Source organism: Anoplophora glabripennis, unplaced genomic scaffold, assembly GCF_000390285.2.
Source record: "Anoplophora glabripennis isolate ALB-LARVAE unplaced genomic scaffold, Agla_2.0 scaffold32, whole genome shotgun sequence".
Lineage (NCBI taxonomy): Eukaryota > Metazoa > Arthropoda > Insecta > Coleoptera > Cerambycidae > Anoplophora > Anoplophora glabripennis.
Window position 1 is genome coordinate 1,194,623 of NW_019416220.1, and position 21,116 is coordinate 1,215,738.

The 21,116-nt window shown below is 34.9% G+C and overlaps 1 protein-coding gene across 2 annotated transcripts; it reads right to left on the bottom strand.

The window, feature by feature from the left end:
* Nucleotides 1–1,213: 1,213 nt before the first annotated feature.
* On the bottom strand, nt 1,214–20,468 carry LOC108906277 (fibroblast growth factor receptor homolog 1-like). Of its 2 annotated transcripts, none has more exons than XM_018709495.2 (14): nt 20,305–20,468; nt 12,906–13,007; nt 12,667–12,827; nt 9,721–10,105; nt 8,417–8,586; nt 8,124–8,271; nt 7,939–8,065; nt 7,764–7,887; nt 7,480–7,711; nt 7,131–7,432; nt 6,836–7,073; nt 3,766–4,408; nt 1,829–2,042; nt 1,214–1,772 (listed from the first exon to the last, which is right to left on the bottom strand). In XM_018709495.2, exons 2-12 carry the CDS (start codon nt 12,982–12,984, stop codon nt 4,110–4,112), a joined length of 2,265 nt encoding a protein of 754 aa, XP_018565011.1. In that variant the 5' UTR covers nt 12,985–13,007; nt 20,305–20,468; the 3' UTR covers nt 1,214–1,772; nt 1,829–2,042; nt 3,766–4,109. The 2 variants fall into 2 exon arrangements, with proteins under 2 accessions (XP_018565011.1, XP_018565010.1); XM_018709494.2 differs by lacking the exon at nt 8,417–8,586 and adding an exon at nt 9,294–9,478.
* Nucleotides 20,469–21,116: the final 648 nt, after the last annotated feature.

The following is a 21,116-nucleotide window of genomic DNA, read 5'->3' on the forward strand; positions in this document are numbered from 1 at the left end:
GTTTGAGTCATCAAAAAAATAAAACAGTCAATTAATGGATCGACTAATGGAAGACTATGGACAAGAAACTGCAGATGAACTACAACGCACACCGGAAGGCGAAGAGCGGAAACAAAATTTCTCGTATGTTTCGAAATTTTCCCGAAATTCCCCTACGAAGCCCTAATTGTCGCCAAACTCCATCAGCCGTAGCAGACGATGCTGACAGCACATGCCATCGATCGCTCAGCCACCGCCGACGGCACATAAAGGCGCGAAAAATTTCACAATTTCGAAATCTGAAGTGCAGTAAGCCCTTAGGGTCAACATTAACACCAAAACTATTTTTGGTTCAATGACTCCACGGAATGTGCAACTATTCCAGGAAGGACGTTTTCCAAGGAGACCAATTTTTCGATACTCAATGCGGTCACTACTGTAGAACCTTTGCGGGGTCAGCCTGGACTGTGTTCAAACGTCCACCCGAGTACCCATCAACTTAGTAACCGTGGATGGATACCTGGCTCTGGCTAATACACTTGTACTTTCCAAATTTTTGCTTTTGAATTATATACAAATAGTCTTATTGCTTTCATTTATTGTAATTGAACAAAAAATTTAAATTAATTTTTTATAAATCAAAACTGAGTTAAAAATTTCTCCTAAAACATTTCACAAGTTCTAAGCTCCCACAGATCTTGTTACTCATATCACCTAAGTAAGCATTGTCGAATCCTTCGGTGGAGATACAAATTCCTAAAGCTTCCATATCAGGCACCCCAAGGGATCTTCTTAAATATAAGCTCTTATAAATTTTAGAGCCCACACAAAAACATTGACCCGATTGACCATCCCGGTCACATGATTAACCTTCCGGCACCGCAGAACACAGGTACCGTCGCTCAACCCAGTAGATGTATGAAGGTGCAGGACCACCTGTATATTATGGCGCTCAACGTGGGGTCATAAAGTTTGAACAGCTAACGGGTAATCACAATCCACAATAAAACAAAGTCCTCAATACAGGATCGACTAATTATAATACCTTTGGCTGTTTATCGAATTTAGTAGACAAAAAATAGGTAATATCGATTTTCAAGAAAATGATCTTTAACTGGTAAACTTTTTTATTTATGAAAATTTACTTTTAGAAAATTGTAAACCTACCTGAATATACTGTGAGATGAGTATAAATATAATAAATCTACACAAAAAATTATAAAAGTCTATTTAATACAATAAATAATTACAATATATACAATCGTAAAACTAACAATGTTTTATTGTATGTAATAAGATCTCTGGTAGAACTGTAACTAAAGAACTGTGAATAATATAAACCAATACTAAATAGTTATTTTTGCACCTAAACATAGTGGTAGATATTCAGGTACTTTTATAGACATTATAAAGGCAGACTGACTCATTATAATTGGAAAGTATTGTACCAGAGATCATTATTTAGTACCACTTCATCCGAACCTAATTTTTTTACTCACAATATTTTGGAAATGTAACACTTATTGGTACCACACAATCTGATTGTTCTTCTCATCGTTTGATTTTCTATATGAAAATCGCAATCTTTAGAACAATTTTCATGAAGAATATCCCTTTTTGTCCATTCTTAAACTTATCACATAGCGACTAGAGTATGTATTATACGGCGAGGGTACTGGAAATCTTAAATCCGTTGTCTGTAGCAATTACAGCATCTCTAATATACTAATATCGACAGTTTTCAAAATATCACCCACGTCCAACACGATTTGGCTGCCAAATCTTAACATGTACTGAAAAATAACAAAATAACTTAGAAAGTGGAAGTAAAACACGCAAAATTACTTACTTTGCTTCAAATTAAATATTTAATGCTTTCAAACATTTCGTAAACAATATATCCTTTTGTACTTTTGTACAGTGCTAGCTAGAACTTTAAACATTTGAAAACATTAGCAGCCTCAAAGTCAGTTAACCACCTTCAAAAATGTTTTTAGGCAAAAACTTGTTTTTCTAATCAGATTCCTTAATGTATTTTGTTGTTTTTTCTCAACTGGCATCAACTAAAAAGAAAAAACAAAATGAGTTGTTTCATTGCACAAACATTAAGTATTATGAGAAAAAAGTTCCTATTTTCCCGTGAATCATATTCCCATCCAAAATATACATGATGAACCTTAAATACACATATACCTAATAGTCAAATTAAAATTTAAATATGCCTGATTGCTTAATTGAAAATTTACAATTGGCACAGATCAACTATGCAGTGTTGTTGGTGTTACACAGAACTCTAAATTCTAACTTTTTATAGAAATGGGAAAAACTGAGTAAATAAATAAGCATCTTTTTAAACCATACGTAAGAAATCTTGAAATAGCTTTATAAAAATGTTGACAGCTTCCTCCTGCCCTCACTATTCCTATTTTCACCAATAAACTATTTCTGCCTCAATCAGCATTGCCAGACATACCCTAATTACGGATTTGTACCGTATGTACCATAATTTCATGATACATCAGATGAATCAGGGTGGAGGAACTTCGATGACATCACGAATTGCAAATGGCGAATTGAAGCAATAAATAATAATTATTTAGTAAATACATATTTTTTCATTAAAGATGTTCTGAAACTACATAAAGTGTACAGTGTTATGAATGGCATTCCAGGGTTGTGCGTAGTGTTGTCAAATTAGACTGAATTTTTTTTTTCAAAAATTAGATTCGATAGCACAAAAATTACTTTAGATTCGTTTGATACAACTGAATTATTTGGAGCCAAATTTTAAGATTTGTTTTGAGTATTAATGACTTATTTTCATTAGACATAATCGTACTCTAATACTATGTTAACCCATTGGCGCTCAAAATCAGATTTTCAAAAGGGTATCTTTGAACCAGGGCCATCATTCAGATCATAAAATCAGACCAAGTCGAAAAACACCGTAGGTAATTTTTTCCTATTTTCAATCTTTATACCGTGTTTTGAAGACTTTATGGCTAAGGCACGTGCCCAAAACCAATAGGCACAGCGCATAAAATCTCTCAACTTACAGAGTCCATGATGTGCGCATCGATTTGATTACTTGATGAACCAAAATGGCGGCTGAATCGGAAAATGGTAGCTTCAGATTTTTACAACGGTTGGAAGTTTCCCAGACTTTTTTGGGCCATTTTTTTCAATTTTTCTACTTGTCCAATTTCGACCAAAATAAAGTCTCAGAAAAAAATGGTGTGACATTCCTGGACCTTCCTCTTCTGATTCTGAATACTTTTATCTCTATATTTTTCGAATACTCTTCAAAATTTGATCAAAAATTACCAAAATTCGAATTGGGAGACGAAGAATTTCCGGCAAAGTATCGAATGTGATTGTAACGAAAATATTAAAAATCGATAGAAGTTCAGGAATTTTTCCCCATTTTCTTCTGAGACTACCAATTTGGTCAAAATTGGCAAAAAGTCGAAAATTTGAAAAATGGCCCAAAAAAATTCTGGGATAATTCCGACGTGTTCTTTGACTAACTCTAAGACTTTTGTACCTCTTGAGATTTTCCGAGAAAGCTCTCTTTTTTCGAATAAAACGCACCATGTGATAAAGTCTTCAAAACACAGTGGGTATAAAGATTGAAAAAAGGAAAAAATTGCGGTGTTTTTCAACTTGCAAGCCCGATTTCTTGGTCTCAATGTTTTTTCTCCACATTCTATGGTCAGCATCTGAAAGAGCATCCCCAAAAACATAAAATCTAGAAGGGTTAGTATAAAATGGGTATGAAAAACTTACTATTTCTGTAAATGCTGTACTGACTAGTCTCTGAACTGAAAAACTGCACCAGGGGTCATGTTAGATACCACCTCCTCCATAGTCACTATATCGTTTAATTACACTTTTTAATACCACCCATGATTAAAGTCGTGTCTGCTATATAAATACAAAAAAAATGTCACTGAACCATATTTATTAGCAAACGATCACTAGTACAAACTCGACAGTCTGGCGTGACATTCCACTCATCACAGCGGTAGATCGATGATTACACTTAATATTGACAATTTTGGGTGCACTAGACTTTCCACAACGAGTGACATAACAAAAAGCTGCTAACACAAAGTTAACATAAATAGCGTCTAGCTTATTTGGGGGAACGGGAAGTTCTCGTTACAACTCGAATCTTGACTTGAAGGAGGAGTATCTAGTTGCGGAAGGCCAAGGTCCAAATATTCCTCATTAGCCGTGATCGTTAGAATTCTGTCCAAGTCTTCAACTAGCTCGGAAAAAACTGGACGTTCGTTTGGTTGATAGCTCCAACATTCCCTCATCAACATGTAGATATCCAAGGAACAGCACGGAGGTTTTTCCATCCTGTGCCCATTTCTTAACAGGTGGAAGAGTTTTTCCACACTTGGAACAGAAGGATAAGGTGTACCTACAAAGGAAAGGATTTTCAGATGAAAACCACCTATGTATTTTCCGCGTATGCACAAGATGTACAACCCTGATGTTTAAGTAACCTGACCAATTGAAATACAGGGTGAAGCTTAAATACATCCATATATTTTCAAAAGCGGTACAGTAAACTGTACAGTTTCTGAAAAAATTAGAAAGGAGAAAATATAAAATGAATATGCATAATTTTTTTACAGAAAACTTTTTGAGAACCGCCGACTTCACTGTGGTATGTGATATCAACTATACAGTGTTGCCGGTGTTACAAAGAACTCTTAAACTCTAACTATAAGTAGGAAGGAAAGAATAAAGTATTTGTTTAGATGACACGTCAAAGAAATTTTGAAATCTTAACTAAATTATCATACACTATACAAAATTTAGTTAAGTTTAGTATGAAAAACTAAAATAGTGATAATTCAGTGAAATTTAAATATTGTAATATTTTTTTGCATGAAGGTCCTTTAAATAAAATTTTCACAAAATTTTAAGTAAAACCTTAAACCTTATAAATCATTTGAAAATATGCCATCAAATGGTTTTCAGCAATATTATCTGTGTCCTAATTAATCTGTATCCTAATGTGTCCTAAATTTACCTAATATTCATTATTTGTATATTGTAATCTATTTTTAAAATTACTGTTTAAGTGTGCTGTGGTAAGAGGTTATTTTACTGTAATTTGTTTTTCTCAAGTGTAGACAATTTATACTGCATTTGGTAATGCTAACGACATCTAGTGGAGCGTAGACAAAGTTCACTCAGTTGCGCTACAGAATAGTATTTCTTTTTTTTTGCTATTCAATAACAATTACCATCAATTTATTGTTGAGTATGTATTTTCGCTTAATTGAGTGAGTTCCACATAATATATCGATGATCTAAACTTTCTTCTTTCTATGGGAAACACGACAGTTTGTCACGAGTTGGCGACTGCACCTTACGAGGCCTGTTCAGAAAATAACCGAACTATTTTAAAGCATCCCGCACAAAAAATATGTAAAAAAAAAATCCTGTCAAATTGGCTGAAATTTTGCAGAGTTATAGTTTTTAGCATTCTGAACAAAAGTCTCAATGGGCCCAAAGACCGGTTATGCATAGATTCAGAGATATTGGGCCTTAAATTGGGCCTTTTAGGAGGGATGATTCAGTAAGTCTGAATAATTACTTGCAGACCAACAGTTCATTACCAGACTTGATGAGGTATACTAGGGTGTTTGAGGTCGCTGAATCCGAATATGGGTCTTGCACGACTCTGCATGGTCACCTAGAGGTCATTTCAAGGTCAAACCAGGAATATATCATTTATAATGTTGGTCTGCAAACAATTATTCAGACTTGCTGATGCCCACTTTGAGGCCCAATATCTCGGAAACTATGCATAACCGGTCTTTGGGCCCATTGAGACTTTCGATTCAGAATGCTAAAAACTATAACTAATTTCAGCCAATTCGACCGACTTTTTTTTTACTTATATTTTGTACGGGGTCCTTATTTTTTACATTATTGATCCTTGTCTCCATCGGAATACTCCCCACCCCTATTCATACACTTTTTCCAGCGGTGTTTTCATTTCACGAGGCTCTCCTGGATAGCTTCATTTAAAATGTCCTTTAAAGTCTGTCACGAATTTGCTTTGATGATGAATAGTCTGAAAATGTCGTCCTTTCAGCCTCTGATTTTAATTTAGGAAATAAGAAAAACTCGCAAGGAGCCAGGTCTGGCGAGTAAGAAGGGTGACCGAGGACAGTAATCCGATTTTTGGAACAAAACTGACGAATTGACAATGCTGAGTGTGCTATCGCATGTCATGGTGCAAGAACCATGAGTTTTCTCGCCACACTCTGATCTCTTTTAGTCAGTCAATGATTTGCACACACCAGATCTTTGATGAACATAGAAGTCATCAGTTGAAATCGAAGGCTTTCCTGGTCGAGGATCATCTTCAATTGACTGACGACCACTTTTAAATCATGAAAACTATTCATAACATTACGTACGACCCTGAACCTCATCTCAAACAGTTGAAACGTTTTCGTGAAAGTTAGTTTTTCCGAGTTCACGCAAAATTTTACGTTGCAACGTTGTTCCAAAAAATCGCACATTTTAAAAATCGTCACTAACACTTAAACACGTTACACTCAAATAACAATATCACGAAAACTAAATGAGATATTTAACAAACCAAATACATTTGGTTACAGAGAAGGTTATGCGCAACGCAATGCTGCCAACCGCAAATTACTAAATATCCCCATTAGAGCATAATTGAAAAAGTTCCGTTGGCTTCTATATTTATTAACCAATATATAATGCATTCCAATACATACATGTATCAATATACGAACCTGTTGAAACAATTTTTAATTCTCAGGTAGAATTTTAATAGCAGAGAAAACTAACTAACCTCCCAAAGTCATAATCTCCCAAAGTAATATTCCGTAAGACCAAACGTCAGACTGCGTGGTATAAACTCTATGAAAAAGGGCTTCTGGTGCCATCCATTTCACTGGCAATCTTCCGTCTGTTGTTTTCCTGTAATAGTCATTGCAGTGGACATCTCTAGCTAAACCAAAATCTGCAATTTTAAGTATGTAGTTATCACTGACCAAAACGTTTCTAGCTGCCAAATCTCTGTGAATGCACTGGAAACAAAAGTACGTTATAAAAAAATGTAGTAATAAACTTAAAAAATTACGCACTCTTCTTGAAGCTAAATATTCCATGCCCTTTGCCACTTGGTAAGCGAAAGACACCAGATCCTTTTGAGTGAGTGTTTTTTTCTCTGTCTTTTCCCCAAGAGGTTGTTCATACCCGGAGGAGGGTCTGTGCTGTCTCAAGAAGTCCCTAAGGTTTCCATATGGTGCGTACTCAACAACGACGTACAATGGGCCACCCTGTGTACAACAACCTAACAAATTTATTATGTTTATGTGTTTGCCTATCATTTTCATCATCTCCATCTCTGACACTAAGTCCATCATTTCATTGTCAGTATGACCCTCTAAAAGTAAGAAGTTAGAAATGACTTTGACATGTTCAAAGACATACCTTTTAACATTTTGACTGCCACTATGCTGGTACTACCAGGTTTGAGTAAACTGACAGCTTCAGCTTTGACAACCTTACCAAAAGCGCCTTCTCCAAGATTTTTTCCCAAACAAAGCATATCTCTTGGTATCTCCCAATCGGAATCCATTGGAAGCTCGTATTCTGAGATCATGCTGTCTCCCCTGTTGTTCGTCTGAGTTTTTCGTTTCTCTATCTTCACAACTGGCATCAACTAGAAGAAATAAAACCAGTGGTAGGTACATTGGCGTTGGTAAACCACTTACCAATGGTTCAGAAACATTTTCTGACGCGTTTGTCATTTTTTCGATTATGACTTTCTTGGTCCACTGTGTTGTTGTGATAGCAGCTCTTGCTGTCTCCACAGCTATCATCTTTTCTATCTTTTCCCTGAAAGTAATGAAATGTAGCTTTGGTTTTAATTAAAGATTTGTCAGTTACCGTTTAATTTTCTGTCTAAAATGTATGCACATACAGGTTAAGACAGATACTACTACAACCGCTCCAATAGCAGCGACTATTACAATAATAAAAAAGTTTGTTGGTTCATCATTCGGACCTGGAGTCTCTGAAAAATAATATATTATTCATTCCTTGGAACAATAGAGAATCTGGTGCTTTATTACTTGGTTCTTCGTCCACGACTTGTAAATAGGCTTTAGACATGGTAGTGCCGAGGCTGTTGGAAGCAAAACAGGCATACCAACCTTCGTCATCGTGTGTCACGTTGACGATTTCAAACATTTCGGGTTCTACATTGCCAGTACCACTTTTCTAATGATGAAAAAATAAAATTAAATGCAAGAACTCTAAACTAAGCAGTAACAAACATGCAGAAGACTTGGAATATAAAGTATTATCGACAAACTACATTTTGATTTGCTAAATAACAGTAAAAAAAAGGAAAATGTCTCAATACCTGAAGAACTACAGGCTCAGTTTCATTCATGAACATAGTCTTCGACTTAGCCCATGTTATGTGAGGATGTAAGTCAGAGACAAACTTGCATTTCATACTAAGGTTAGCACCCACCGATACTGTAGTGTTCTCCAGTTCAGTTGTTAAGATTGGCTTGCTGTGATATCTCTCTAAAAAGGACACAAAGAGTGCCATCACCACATACATATTATTAACAACGAAAACCTAAATCCGAAAGACCAGCCACCTTGAGAAAGCAGTACCTCCACCAAAAATTTAAGTCAAAACCAGAACAATTCACCCTATTCAGCAACAGAAACGATATAACAGTTAATTTCTGCAAAAAATGTATTCTTCAAAGTTGTTTTGGCAATAACGCTTCCATTGCCGAACTACATTTATTTAAACAGAGTGTTCCAAAACAACATATAGATATTTTAAGAGGCGATTGCTAAGGCGATTTTACGAAAAACACTTCATGTGGCTCAAAATAATGTTCAGGGTATTCAAAGTTGAACTCTGAAGATGGTTTTTGTTTAATGTTTTCGAAACGTTTGAGGATACGTAAATTTTGCACTTGTACTAAATTTTTATGCTTGACAGTGTACAATTAGAATTCAAACATCGTCACCAGCGGTTAGAACGGTGACAAAATTTCAAGGTTTTTACTGAAAAATTGAATTTAGTGTCGTGGCACAAAGGTGCACCGTTTTTGAGTAAAATAATTTTTTAAAACGCATTTGCATTTTGCGTTTTGAAACTATTCTAATGTATTCGTTCAAATCAAATCAAAACTATTAATTTAATTAACGTTATTTTGGAACATCCTGTAGGTTCATTTTTGTTGTTCTGAATTTCATCGTAAAATGTGAAATACCTTTAAAAGCGTCGCATTGGTGTAGTTGCCAGTTTGTTCTGAATAGTTACGAAGTCGAAACCACTGTATAAAAGGCTCTAAATCGACTATTATTTGAGGACATTTAAACGTAGCTGTTCGATTTTCCAATACGGTCAAGTTTTGTGGGTATCCATCTTTTATATATGGTTTTGAAGGGTAGCGTTCTGTTGTTCAAAAGAAAAAAAATGACAGATCATTTCATAATTTCCTCACAAGTGGTGAATAGAACACCCTATATATTTTTTTATAATCAGAAAGCTTGATCGTTCCGCTTTTAAAGAGTATATACATCGTTGTAATTTTTTTTGAAAATTGGAACTCAAGATCAAATTCATTCGTGTACTTCGTATCTAGATTTTCGAGCGACAAATGTCGTACCGTGTGAAACCGCCCTAACGATACTTACCGACAACGTCTACTATAAATGTGAAATTAATGCAACCGACAACGTTGCACACGACGCAAGTATAGTTTCCCTTATCATTTGTTACTGAATCTTCCAAAGTTAAAGACCAGTGATTGAATTTTATTTCTCCCAGTTCCCGTCTGGGTGGTGATTGGTCGTCTCTGTACCACGTGATGTTAGGTTGGGGAAAACCCCCAGCCTTACAGTTCAATTTAATCATATTTCCTGCTGGTTTGACTGCTAGTCTTTGCAATTTTCTAGTAAAATGTGGAGGTTCCAACACCGTTAAGTTGTATTTTTTTAACAGGGTCTCGTTTGCAAAACAACCGTAGATGCCTCTGTCTTGTGGCGTTACTGGACGTAGTTCGTATGAATATGAGTCGGCCTGCAACATAAAAAGTAACATTGAAGGGTATAAGCAGATTCTGAACGGGAGTGTAAGTCAATAAAATATTTTTTGAAAATTGCTTAGCGAATGGTATAGAAAATATTACATTAATGTAACATTTGACGACATAAACCTCTATGTAGTGTTATTTAAGAAATAAAATTATACAGGGTGTTAGAAGTTTGACTGCCTTAATTTTAAACAGACGATAGAATGCATTAAAATAAACAAAAAACCATTTCCGAAAAAAAAAATTATCAAAATCTTCAACTTGATGTACAAAACTTCGATTAATTAAGGGAATACTGACAACTGCGTACATAGAATACCATAAAATACAATGTTTATCACTTTTTTGAACTTCTTTATGCTCAATTCTAAAAAACAATTAGCGTTGCAATAAATGTAAAATTCGATAAAATTCATACCGAGCAATGTGACAACGGCGCGGCGATTAACACGAGGTACTAAGCTGTCCACCAATACACAATTCAGTTGGTATCTAGAATTCGACCGTAACGGAGTGTTTCTTGTGTACTACTATTTCCTTTTTTTGAGGTGTTTTCCAGCGAGTGGTCATTTTGAGCATATGTTGTGGTTTTTTATACTCGTGCGTTTAAAAATTACTGAATTTTGCTTTTTGGTAAGTACCTAAATTATTTGTAATACATATGATTATATGGATGACGTGAATCTTTGGATACTTTAATTACATATTTTTCAAATCCATAATTTGATTAAAAGTTAAGTTCCTGTTTTAAGAGATTCATAATTACTAAAATTCGAGCTAAAATTTAAGCATAACACTATCTTCGTACTACATTTTATTTTATTTATTTAAAAACTGGAAAACAATTGTCTTTAAATTTACTAAGTGTTTCACAATAATAGTTGTTTACATTTTTTCCATAGGACAAGTCTCCCGCGTGCACACGTGGTATGCATAAGCTGTGTAGCGTTTGGTTAAGCGCTGTTGTCACGTTGTGATGAAATTTACTAATATTAATACTCGCTGTATTTTGAAAACTGTTAGGTAATCTTACACCTCTGAAATATAGTTTTTTGTTCATTTATGATTACTCTATATCATGCTGAAGTAATGGCAGTCAAACTTCTTACACCCTGTAGATATATTCATGAAGAATCTCTATAGGCAAAGAAAATTAAATTTGTAAACTACTTATTTATATTTATACTGAAAAAGATGATTGAAAAATGCATTTTTAGGCTCCGTCGTTCTGTATATGCAATTAAGAACTTTAAAATGGCCTTAAATTAAAAAAAAGGAAACAGTTCGAGCCACGGACTCAGTTTTAGTTTTCCAGTGACTTATACAGGATGTAACTTTTAGTGGGGGTCAGTACGTGTTGAATATGAATCCCAAATTCTTGTTTTTTTGATCAAATAGTCGACTAATAATTAGGTTTTTAAATGGTACTTTAATTCTTACGCCACCACTGGGTGACGTAAACCGGGCCATCGGGAATTAGTGTGGTAAGTTGTATCAAGTGTTAGAAAGCGACAACGGAAAATAGTTTAGTAAAACATTGCTTTTCTGTGGCTTAGCGACATGTTATTTTAAAGTCACCATATTCTTATGGACGATGAGCCGAACATTAAAAAAGCATTATGTCATTTTTGAAAACATAAAATTTTTTACAGGATTCATGAAATATTAACTAATATTTGTTCGTAAGTATGTTACTAATTCTAAATAAAACTTATTTTTTACCGTTTTTAAAATGTACATAATAAAAAAAATAATAAAAGAACTTACTAATCTCATTTTATAAACAATTATATGTTACTATTTTTTTATGTAGTGTGTGAACGACTTCTGACATTGTCCTAGTTTAGCTGAATTATAAAATACTAAATTAATCCAAAATAAACAAAATTAAGTCGTGAACAGTTTAAATAAATAGAATCCGATCCTGTTCCTAAGACTCACGAAGGGCAACGGCTCTGCTGTTTAATTAAAATGTATTGTCGCCTCTGAAAAGCAGCTACTGCCGGTTGACTTCACACCTGGTATGATACGATAGGATGATAAAATTTGAGAAAAGAATCTTATGTTTCAAAGGTCAAAGGTAGCCACCTTATAAATATGACCCCAATTCAAAGTCACACCCTGTATGCACATCGAACACTTCATATATGCCGGACAAATCGATGCATTATTCGCATAACAAATCGACTAACCTTGAAGTACTTATCAATATTTTGTTTGTTAATGAAGGATGAGCTCAGTATATCATCATCTTAATGGCTGGAATTCGCAGATTGAAGTGTCGCCATAACTTTAAATTGTTTGATTATACTGTTAATTGTTTAGTGCTATAAAATCAGTCGGTAGAAACTGTCACTTTATTTTGTCCTCCAACTCAAAACAGAATGAAATTATAAAAATTAATTCTCAGAAAATAAGGCCTCCTTGTATATAAAAAATGGCATAATTGTTTATCATGTTTCATTAGAATTCTTCAAAATAGTATTGAAGTGGAAGAATGCTGACGTCTTGCTCTATCATTTTTTAAAAGCAATAAATATGCGTTTACCTTTAATAACTTCCCTTTTGGGCTATTGACATCACTCAGTAGTCTCCATTGTATTTTGCTTTTCTTTATAGTCGGACACTGCAGTAATATAGTTGTATTTGTAACTGCGGTTATATTTTCGAAATTATCAGATATAAATTCTGTATCTGAATATAAAGTATCTGCAAAAAGATATGTACTTTGAAAAAAGAAAAAGCTAAAACTGACAAAATATCGTTTTTACGTATAATTCTGCATACCTGTCGATGTATCCGTGTAGACTTTTAGTACTTTACAAGACAGTATCCCTAAAAGTATATAAAACATGGATTTCTCCATGCTTGTTAAGATCTTGATAATTCCTGAAAAAAGAACAAGTTCAAAATGGTATCTTGATCAAAAACAATAAATTTCTTCTACTACTTTGCGTAAAATACTACCGTTACGCATAGGTACTGCGTACTGTGTACACTACGCATTCGCATTAGTGCGTAAAGTATATATTTATATGGTTCATAATTAGATTTGACTGAATTAATGAAATCGAAGGATTTGTTTACAGTTTAATTTAAAAAATATATTTAATCGGTGATGGAAAAAACATCGTATATAACAAGTACATAAAATATAATTTTTCACCCGTGAAAAGAGCGTCACTTTACGGACTTGTTGTATAAGTAACTACTATAATTTTAAACATACATAAAACTCTAAAAAATTCAAAGCCTCCAACTTGTCTCGGTTTCATTTAAAGTTTTGTGAAGGACGTTTTAAACTGACATAATCGTTTATTGTATTCTCCCACAATAGCCTGTTTTATGTGCTAGTACAGCTGTTTTGGGTCATTATCGTGGTTTATACAAGCCTAGAAACAATACGAAACAGTTTATGGAAATGTGATACTGCCTGTTTTATGACAGATACAGTTCATTTGGGACGCCACTTTAAGACGACGAAAATAGAACCAAATATTTAATACGCGCTTTTCAATAATTCTTCTAGCTATTATAGAACACTGTTAATTCAACAAAAGATCTATTTGGGGAAAAGAATGCATTCATTAATAGAAACATCGATGCTACTGATGATATTTTTTGTTACAGGATTTGAAGAATAGGAAATGGAAAATATTAGACTGCAACACGAATTTGGCTGACATTAATTTATGTTGGCAGATATGTAACGTTATAGAGAAAAAACAGAGAGAGAAGTCCTTAACAGAAGCTTTGCGAAACATCGATGCAGGTAAATTAGACTCTTTTAATGTTAGAAGTTAATCCAAACACCGTATTACTTTCTTCTGGTCACTATTGAAAGATTCGTAAAAATATAATTAGAATCAACATCCAGAACGGTCTGTTGAAAGATAATAAATATATACAAGGTTAGTCAAAAGTATGGAAACCCCCAAAAATCTAGCGGGAAAGCATTTTTGGGAAAAATGGTGAGGACAAAAATCTCAGCATTTTTCACGGCGCATCCGATGGTAACTTTGACCTTGAGGTCAAGGTTCAAGGTCATATCAAGATCAAGACGGTATTTTTAAATGGCCAACCTCCTTTTCGATCCCGGAAATGGAAAGAGCAGAAAATCCGAATATAACTTTGGCCGTGACCTCAAGGTCAATGGTCAAAGTCAGTTCAAGGTCAAACGTTAATTTTTGACTGTAATTTTTTATTTTTAACTACGGAATCAGAGGGAGTGACAGTCTTTAAGTAGATACCTGATGGTATTCCTTAGTGACCTTAATCCTGAGGTCAAGGCCCAAAGAACATGTCAAGGTCATATCGGTTTTTAGAGTAGCGACCCCTTATTTTAACACTACAAATAAGAGAGCGTAGAATTCTACATGTTATTATGATATTAAACGTGACCTTAAGGTCAATGGTCAAGGTCAGGTAGAGGTCAAGTGATTATTCCGACTGTCATTTTTTATTTTCGACGATGGAATAGAAGAGAATTTTTTAGTGACCTTGAACTGACCTTTGACCTTGAGGTCTCGGTCAATGTCATATTCGGATGCACTTGATCTTGATATGACTTTGAACCTTGACTTTGACCTCAAGGTCTTTTGTCCTCATCATTTATCCCAAAAATGCTTTCCCGCTGAGATTTTTGGGGGTTTCCACACTTTTGACTAACCCTGTATATATTACAAAATATTGTCTACGGCCAACTGTAACATTAAGTTTTTGTGTACCTACGCCCGAAAATTTTCAACCGCACTCGTAAGCTTGTGTCAATTCTCTCTCGATACGACTCTGGTCGAAGATGTCTAGCAATTAGAGAACCAAAACAAACCAATTTATGGTCGCTAGTAGTTTTTACGTTTGTTAGGAACAAACATTTACTATCCGCGTGAGCGTACCGATTACATAACACAACTTTGACGTACGCGCAGGTGACCAGCAAAATACTACCTTAGTACCTGCAATTGACAAAACCGGACATAATAATAAATACACCGCCTTTTGTGGGAAGAATGATAATGGTTTATTTTTCCATACGGTTATTGTTGTTGTAGGAATCTAGGTAGGTATCTAGGCGCATACTAAGCAGACACAACTCAAGCAAGCAGAGATGAGCTGAATCCCTAATAACCAATGAGATCCGAATTGCCTGTTAAGTGACATCCGGTGTTGCTCAGAGAACGCACTATATCTGTGCCTCAGAGAGACTTGTGATACACCGTACTAGCACAGTACGTTCTTTCCCACCCAGAGATAAACCGAAAGCTTGATATGTTCCAAACACTATTTAAATATATCACGTATTGATTATTTAATATTTACATATATGTACTTGAATCAATACTATTATAATTTTATAAATGTAAATATTTCTATCGGTCGTTCTAAGTACAAGGATAAGCCCAGAAGGCAATGACTCGTGTGGGATAGGGGCGGTATAATATAGTTTTATGCACCGCGTTTGCGTGGTATTAGGAAAGCATTTTTTTATTGTTAATATTGGGGTCGTTTCCGTAAGTGAACTTCTATTTAAAAAAAATAAAGTCGATGAATAGAGTTCAATAGAGTTCATACTCATAATCTGATTAAATGTAAATTAAACATGCCTAATACACAATTTAAACAAAACAAGTTAAACAAGTAACATTGCGTCTAGTAACTATAAAACGATGCTGGCCATTTTCATTCCGAAGAGTTGGCATCATTGAAGATTGTGAAAATTTATTACCAGTACGGAGAACGTGTAGCCGAGACTGTGCGCAAATTAAGTGGAATTTTTGATAGAAGGAACGTCTCGAATGAAACAACTGTGAAAGGATTAAGTTCGGTTGCAGACAAAAAAAAACAGGCCGGCTTCGTACTGGCCGTTCAGCCGAAAATATTGCTACGGTGAGTGACAGTGTGGCGGAAATTCCCGTAACAGTACAATGCAGCCGATTTTAACAAAAATCTGGATCTGCGTCCATTCATGATTCAGGTAACCCAGGAATTGAAACCAGATGACCATTTAATGCGGCGGATTGATTAGATTAGATGGTGGGGAAGCAACAAGTGGACGATGATTTTGCTATGAAAATCATCTTTAGCGACGAGGCTATTTTTTGTGGCCTCATTTGGATGGCATGGATTGGGATGACATGTGGTGGTGTCACCTGCCATGCGGCACGTGAAGTGAAACTATCCACTTATTAGGCAGAAATATAATGGACGTAACAGTGAAGTGACTTGGCCACCAAGATCACGTGATCTTATGCCACGAGACTTTTTCCTGTGGGAATTCGTAAAGCACAAAGTTTATTGTGCTCAAATGCATACTATTCCTGAATTAAAGTCAGACATTTGGATAGTTACCAACGAAATTCAGCGACACCCTTTATAATGAATAATCCGGCGGTCATATTATTGAAGCATATTCTGCATTGGATCGAACCAAGGCAACATAAGGGTTTTTGAAGGAAATTTCATTAACTATATCATTTATAAAATAGAGTGGATAATAGGAGGTCAAGGATAGAACCTTGAGGCACTCCTGAAGTAACTTCTTTTTATACAGATTTATGACCTTGATACATTATATTTTGAATTCTGTTGCAAGGATAAGATTTAATCAAGTCTAGTGGATGCATGGAAAGGCTATTAGAACGCAGTTTGTTTTAATTATTCAGTGATTAGCTTTATGGAAGTAACAATATCAATAAATATATTTTTTAGAACGTACCAATTTGTCAACTAATAAAGACTGATACAGTTCTTGAATGTTAACTTTCCTGGAATTGAAGTAATTAGCAGATCTGAAAGCAAAATCCCAAAATTAGAGACTGAAAATATACTGTTAGAAGAACCATATATTAAAATCCCTGGCAATCGGTACATTTACTCTAAAGATAAAAGTCGAAAAGGAAAAAGTCTTCACATCAAACCATTAATAAAGTACGCGGAGGTATATAAATAGCAAATATATAAAAGATACTAACTTTCTCGGTTGTAAATTACAACAAAAATTAAAAAAACTATCTCATTAGCCCGTCGAGAAGCTGCCAGTGCCACGCGCCGCGCGTGTCGTTTCTTATTTAAAACGGTAATAATTCTAAAAATATTTCACATCAGCAAACAAAATCCCAACTCTGTTGGACTATAACCGACTACGAATATCATTTAAGCAACCTTTAGCAGACTATTTATTTCACATCAAAATCACATCCACTATACGGGCATACCAATAATAAATTGAACTGACTGACTGATGAGCTTAATCAATCCCGATTCCTAAAACCGTAACCCTCATGCGAGCTTTTTAATTAATTATAATATGTCGTAGGGGCGCCCTAGGGACCTATTAAGTGTTTATTATCCAGAATTCGTACACGCATGCTTTATTTTTTCTGTGACCTAGTTACTAGCGGCTAAGTTATTTTCAGAGATGACGAATATCTCTGAGAAAAACATAAAATATGGTTTTATGTATATTCGAACAAGTAAATAAATCATTTTAGTGGGTGTTATTGGAACGCATATTGGTTGGCTTAAAAATTGCTTGGAAGTTGAAAAATTCAAGCGTATCTGAAGTCATTTGTTGCATAGTTTTTTTCTTACCGAAAATAAAGAAATGAAAATATACTCATCGCTACATATCATGTTTTTCACATTATCTGGCAACAAAGTATTGCTTATTAGAAACAAATAAACGGAAATTTGTTTTTTTTATACAGGGTGTTCTAATATTCCACCAACAAATTTGTACATCTGATTCATTTACCAAAAGTATGAAACAATAATTATATGAATACAGATACACAAACTCTTTATGTTAGTGGCAGAAGTATTATTATTATATTTAGTTGTTTTGATTTGTTTTACACCTTTTCCAGTTTTGAAACCAGCTTGATGGTCCTCGAACAGGAAGGCCTTCAACTGATCTAGAGCGTCCAAATCGCCGATTGACTGTCAGAGAAATTACTCCTTACTCGCCAGACCTGGCTCTTTGTGATTTTTTCTTATTTCCTAAACAGTGCTGGAAGGACGGCGTTTTCAGACTATCGATGACATCAAAGCAAATTCGTCACAGATTTAAAGGACATTTCAAATGAAGCTGCAGGACTGCTTCGCAAATGGAAACATCGCTGGGAAAAGTGTATAAATAGGGGGTTATATTCTGAACAGACGGCGTGGTGGTATTTCATTTTATATTTTCTGTCTATTCCTCTTGAAGGTATCATTAGTTTTCATACAAAATAAAATGTTGTTTACAGGTGTTTGAGAACGATGAAAATGATGACAAAATGGATAAAACACATTGCACAGGATTCAAATTGAAAATATCTTGGAAGTCGATGGTCAGAAACCGATACCCAACGTTTAAATTTAGTTCTGCGTCTTTTGTGAACACCAAACTTTTAATCAATAGTTTCCGAATGTGTTGTATGAACGCTTTTAACAAAATGCGCATGCGTCGCACAGTTACTGGTGGTTTCTGACTGTTGCACAAACAAACCCAGTAATGTTTCAACCTGTAGATTAGGCAACCCCTTACGCATATCTAGTGGGACCTATATCTGTTTTTTTTAACTCTCACTTAATCTCACTAGTTGTCAATCCAGTATTCAGGATAACTGAGATCTCAGGTAAATAAAACACGGGGTGTAACTAGATTGCAACTAATCATTCACTGGATGTACACATTTGTGCACTATTTCCTGTGATTAAAATGGTGTGATCAACAACTCTCACGGATAAATTGAAAAAATCTCCTGGTATGAAAGATGAAAGTGCGATATACCTTCTGCATATGAAAAACATTTAAATACACGCAAAAAAAACGCTTATATCAGAAGTTAAATACAGCAAAACAATAAAGCACCTTAAAATTGCAGTGTGTGATTCTTAGACTTCCTTGAAAGATCTGTAAGTAAATAGTTGTAGAGAAGTATTTGTTGTTTACTTGGATGACACTCATAAAAATTTCTACGCCACATATATTACCTTCTTTGTGTAAGAAAATTTTACATATAGCATGAAATAATCAGTGATCTAATATGAATTTAACACAAATTTTCTGTGCATCGTTATTCAGATCAGAAAATTGTAATCTAAGCATTATGAATAATGATTCAGAATATTACATTGTTACAAATCACGGCTAACTGGCAAATTTCGATAGTTATGCTTATAATTCTGCGATTATAAAAAAGAATCGGAAAAAAAGAAGTTTATGGATAAAACAGAAAAGTTGGCTTCCCTCGTCCGATTATCACCCTGCAGATTATTCCTAGCAGTTCGAACATTCCGTTGAACATCAAAAAATGGTAAATGGGGTGCCTTAAAGAACTTGTAAAATGAATGAGAAAAACCAGAAAAAATTACTCAGTGTCTTGAAATGAAGCTTTCCGGAGCTGCCTTTATTTGAACCATTTTCTTACCCTTAATCAGATAATTTTATCAGTGGAATATTTTATATAAACGCCCTTTATCTTGAAAAACAGAAGTCTTAGTACACATGTTGTTTTTAACTGGGACTTTTCTGGTCAAAATTAATTCTTTTTGAAATAATAAGCGGGAGGTAATACCGCGAAGTAAGATGTTCTGAATATTTTTCATTAAACTTTAGATAATAGCGATATTAACAAGTTTGGAAATGAAGTTTTGTATCCAAGTATCTGTATTTACTTTTTAAAAGAAGACTGAAAATAGCACATTTGGAGACAAGTCAGATGTAAATACCGTATTTAAATTTCCAAGAAATCCTTATAAATACTAGTGTATTTGCCTTAAATATCAACGCTCGTTGTCCACCCCGGAAACACCCTGTACGTAAGACCTATACATTTAAAATTACCAAGCAGCGCACACGATTTTGCTTATTTTTAACCGAATCGTGTACACAAACCTCTAGACAAGATAGAATGTTTATTAGCACAAAAACATTAAAATCCTTCAATTTATTATTATTGCTCTGTTAATGTTCCTCCTGTATCCGTTAACAAACCAAAAAATGCACTTACACAAATCCAAAACTGCAGTAAAATTTAAACATTCCCTTCACAAATCCAAGTGAAAAACAGTGTTTAGCAAATTAGTATGGCTGGCATGGTCTGTTTATAAGTAATCCGCGAGATCCAAAAATAAATTCAACTCGCGAAACGTAACGAAGGGTAAACCGACTACGAATTTTTGGTTTGAAAACTGTACTCACCCTCTGTAGTTAAGACACTAGCACTACACCGAGCTTAAGCCAAGGCCTTAAGGCTAGCCTATGAATGAACCCCGTTCTCACACTACTACGCGTCTGACGTCCTTAAGGGCTGGAAGAGCTTTATATCAGCTTTATATGTAGGCGGCCCGCTACAACTTACTCTGCCGAGTGCTACAGCAATTCTGCGTTCATTTAGTTGCACCAGTCTATATTCTATCGCGGCGGAGTGTTTGTTGGTTTGCATGATGCATACAGGGTGCTCCTGATTAGGTGTCACAAGTTTGACAGCAAGAACTCGTCAAAATGGCGAACAGTGCATATCAGTATAGGTTGTTTTTGAAAAATATGCTTGTAAAATAGATGTTATTGTTGGTATTGTTACCTTTTATACATGGGTCATCACAAAGCAGTTTATCTCGACAACAGACGGGTCAATCGCCAGAAATTAAGAGGGCATATGAAACAAATATCAAAGTGACTATTCTGTCTATAAAAAAACAAATAAATATTAAATTAAATTATGTTAATTAGCAAATATTTATAATTATTTCTTCAACAACTAGCTAATGTCACCTGAAATAAGTCGAGGCTCCCCCGGACGCCAACTAGTAAACGTCCCAACTACCGGGTGTGTGAGTCATACTATCTTTATGCCACCTACCTCAACATCACCCAGTATGGGTCAATCGAAGCGCATGTAAGACCCCGTAGAACTTACAAGGCACACTTTGAAGGAACCACAGCCATTAAAACCGAAAACACGAGGCGCGCCCTGGGTTTTTTAAAAACATAAACGAATATGGCATATTACT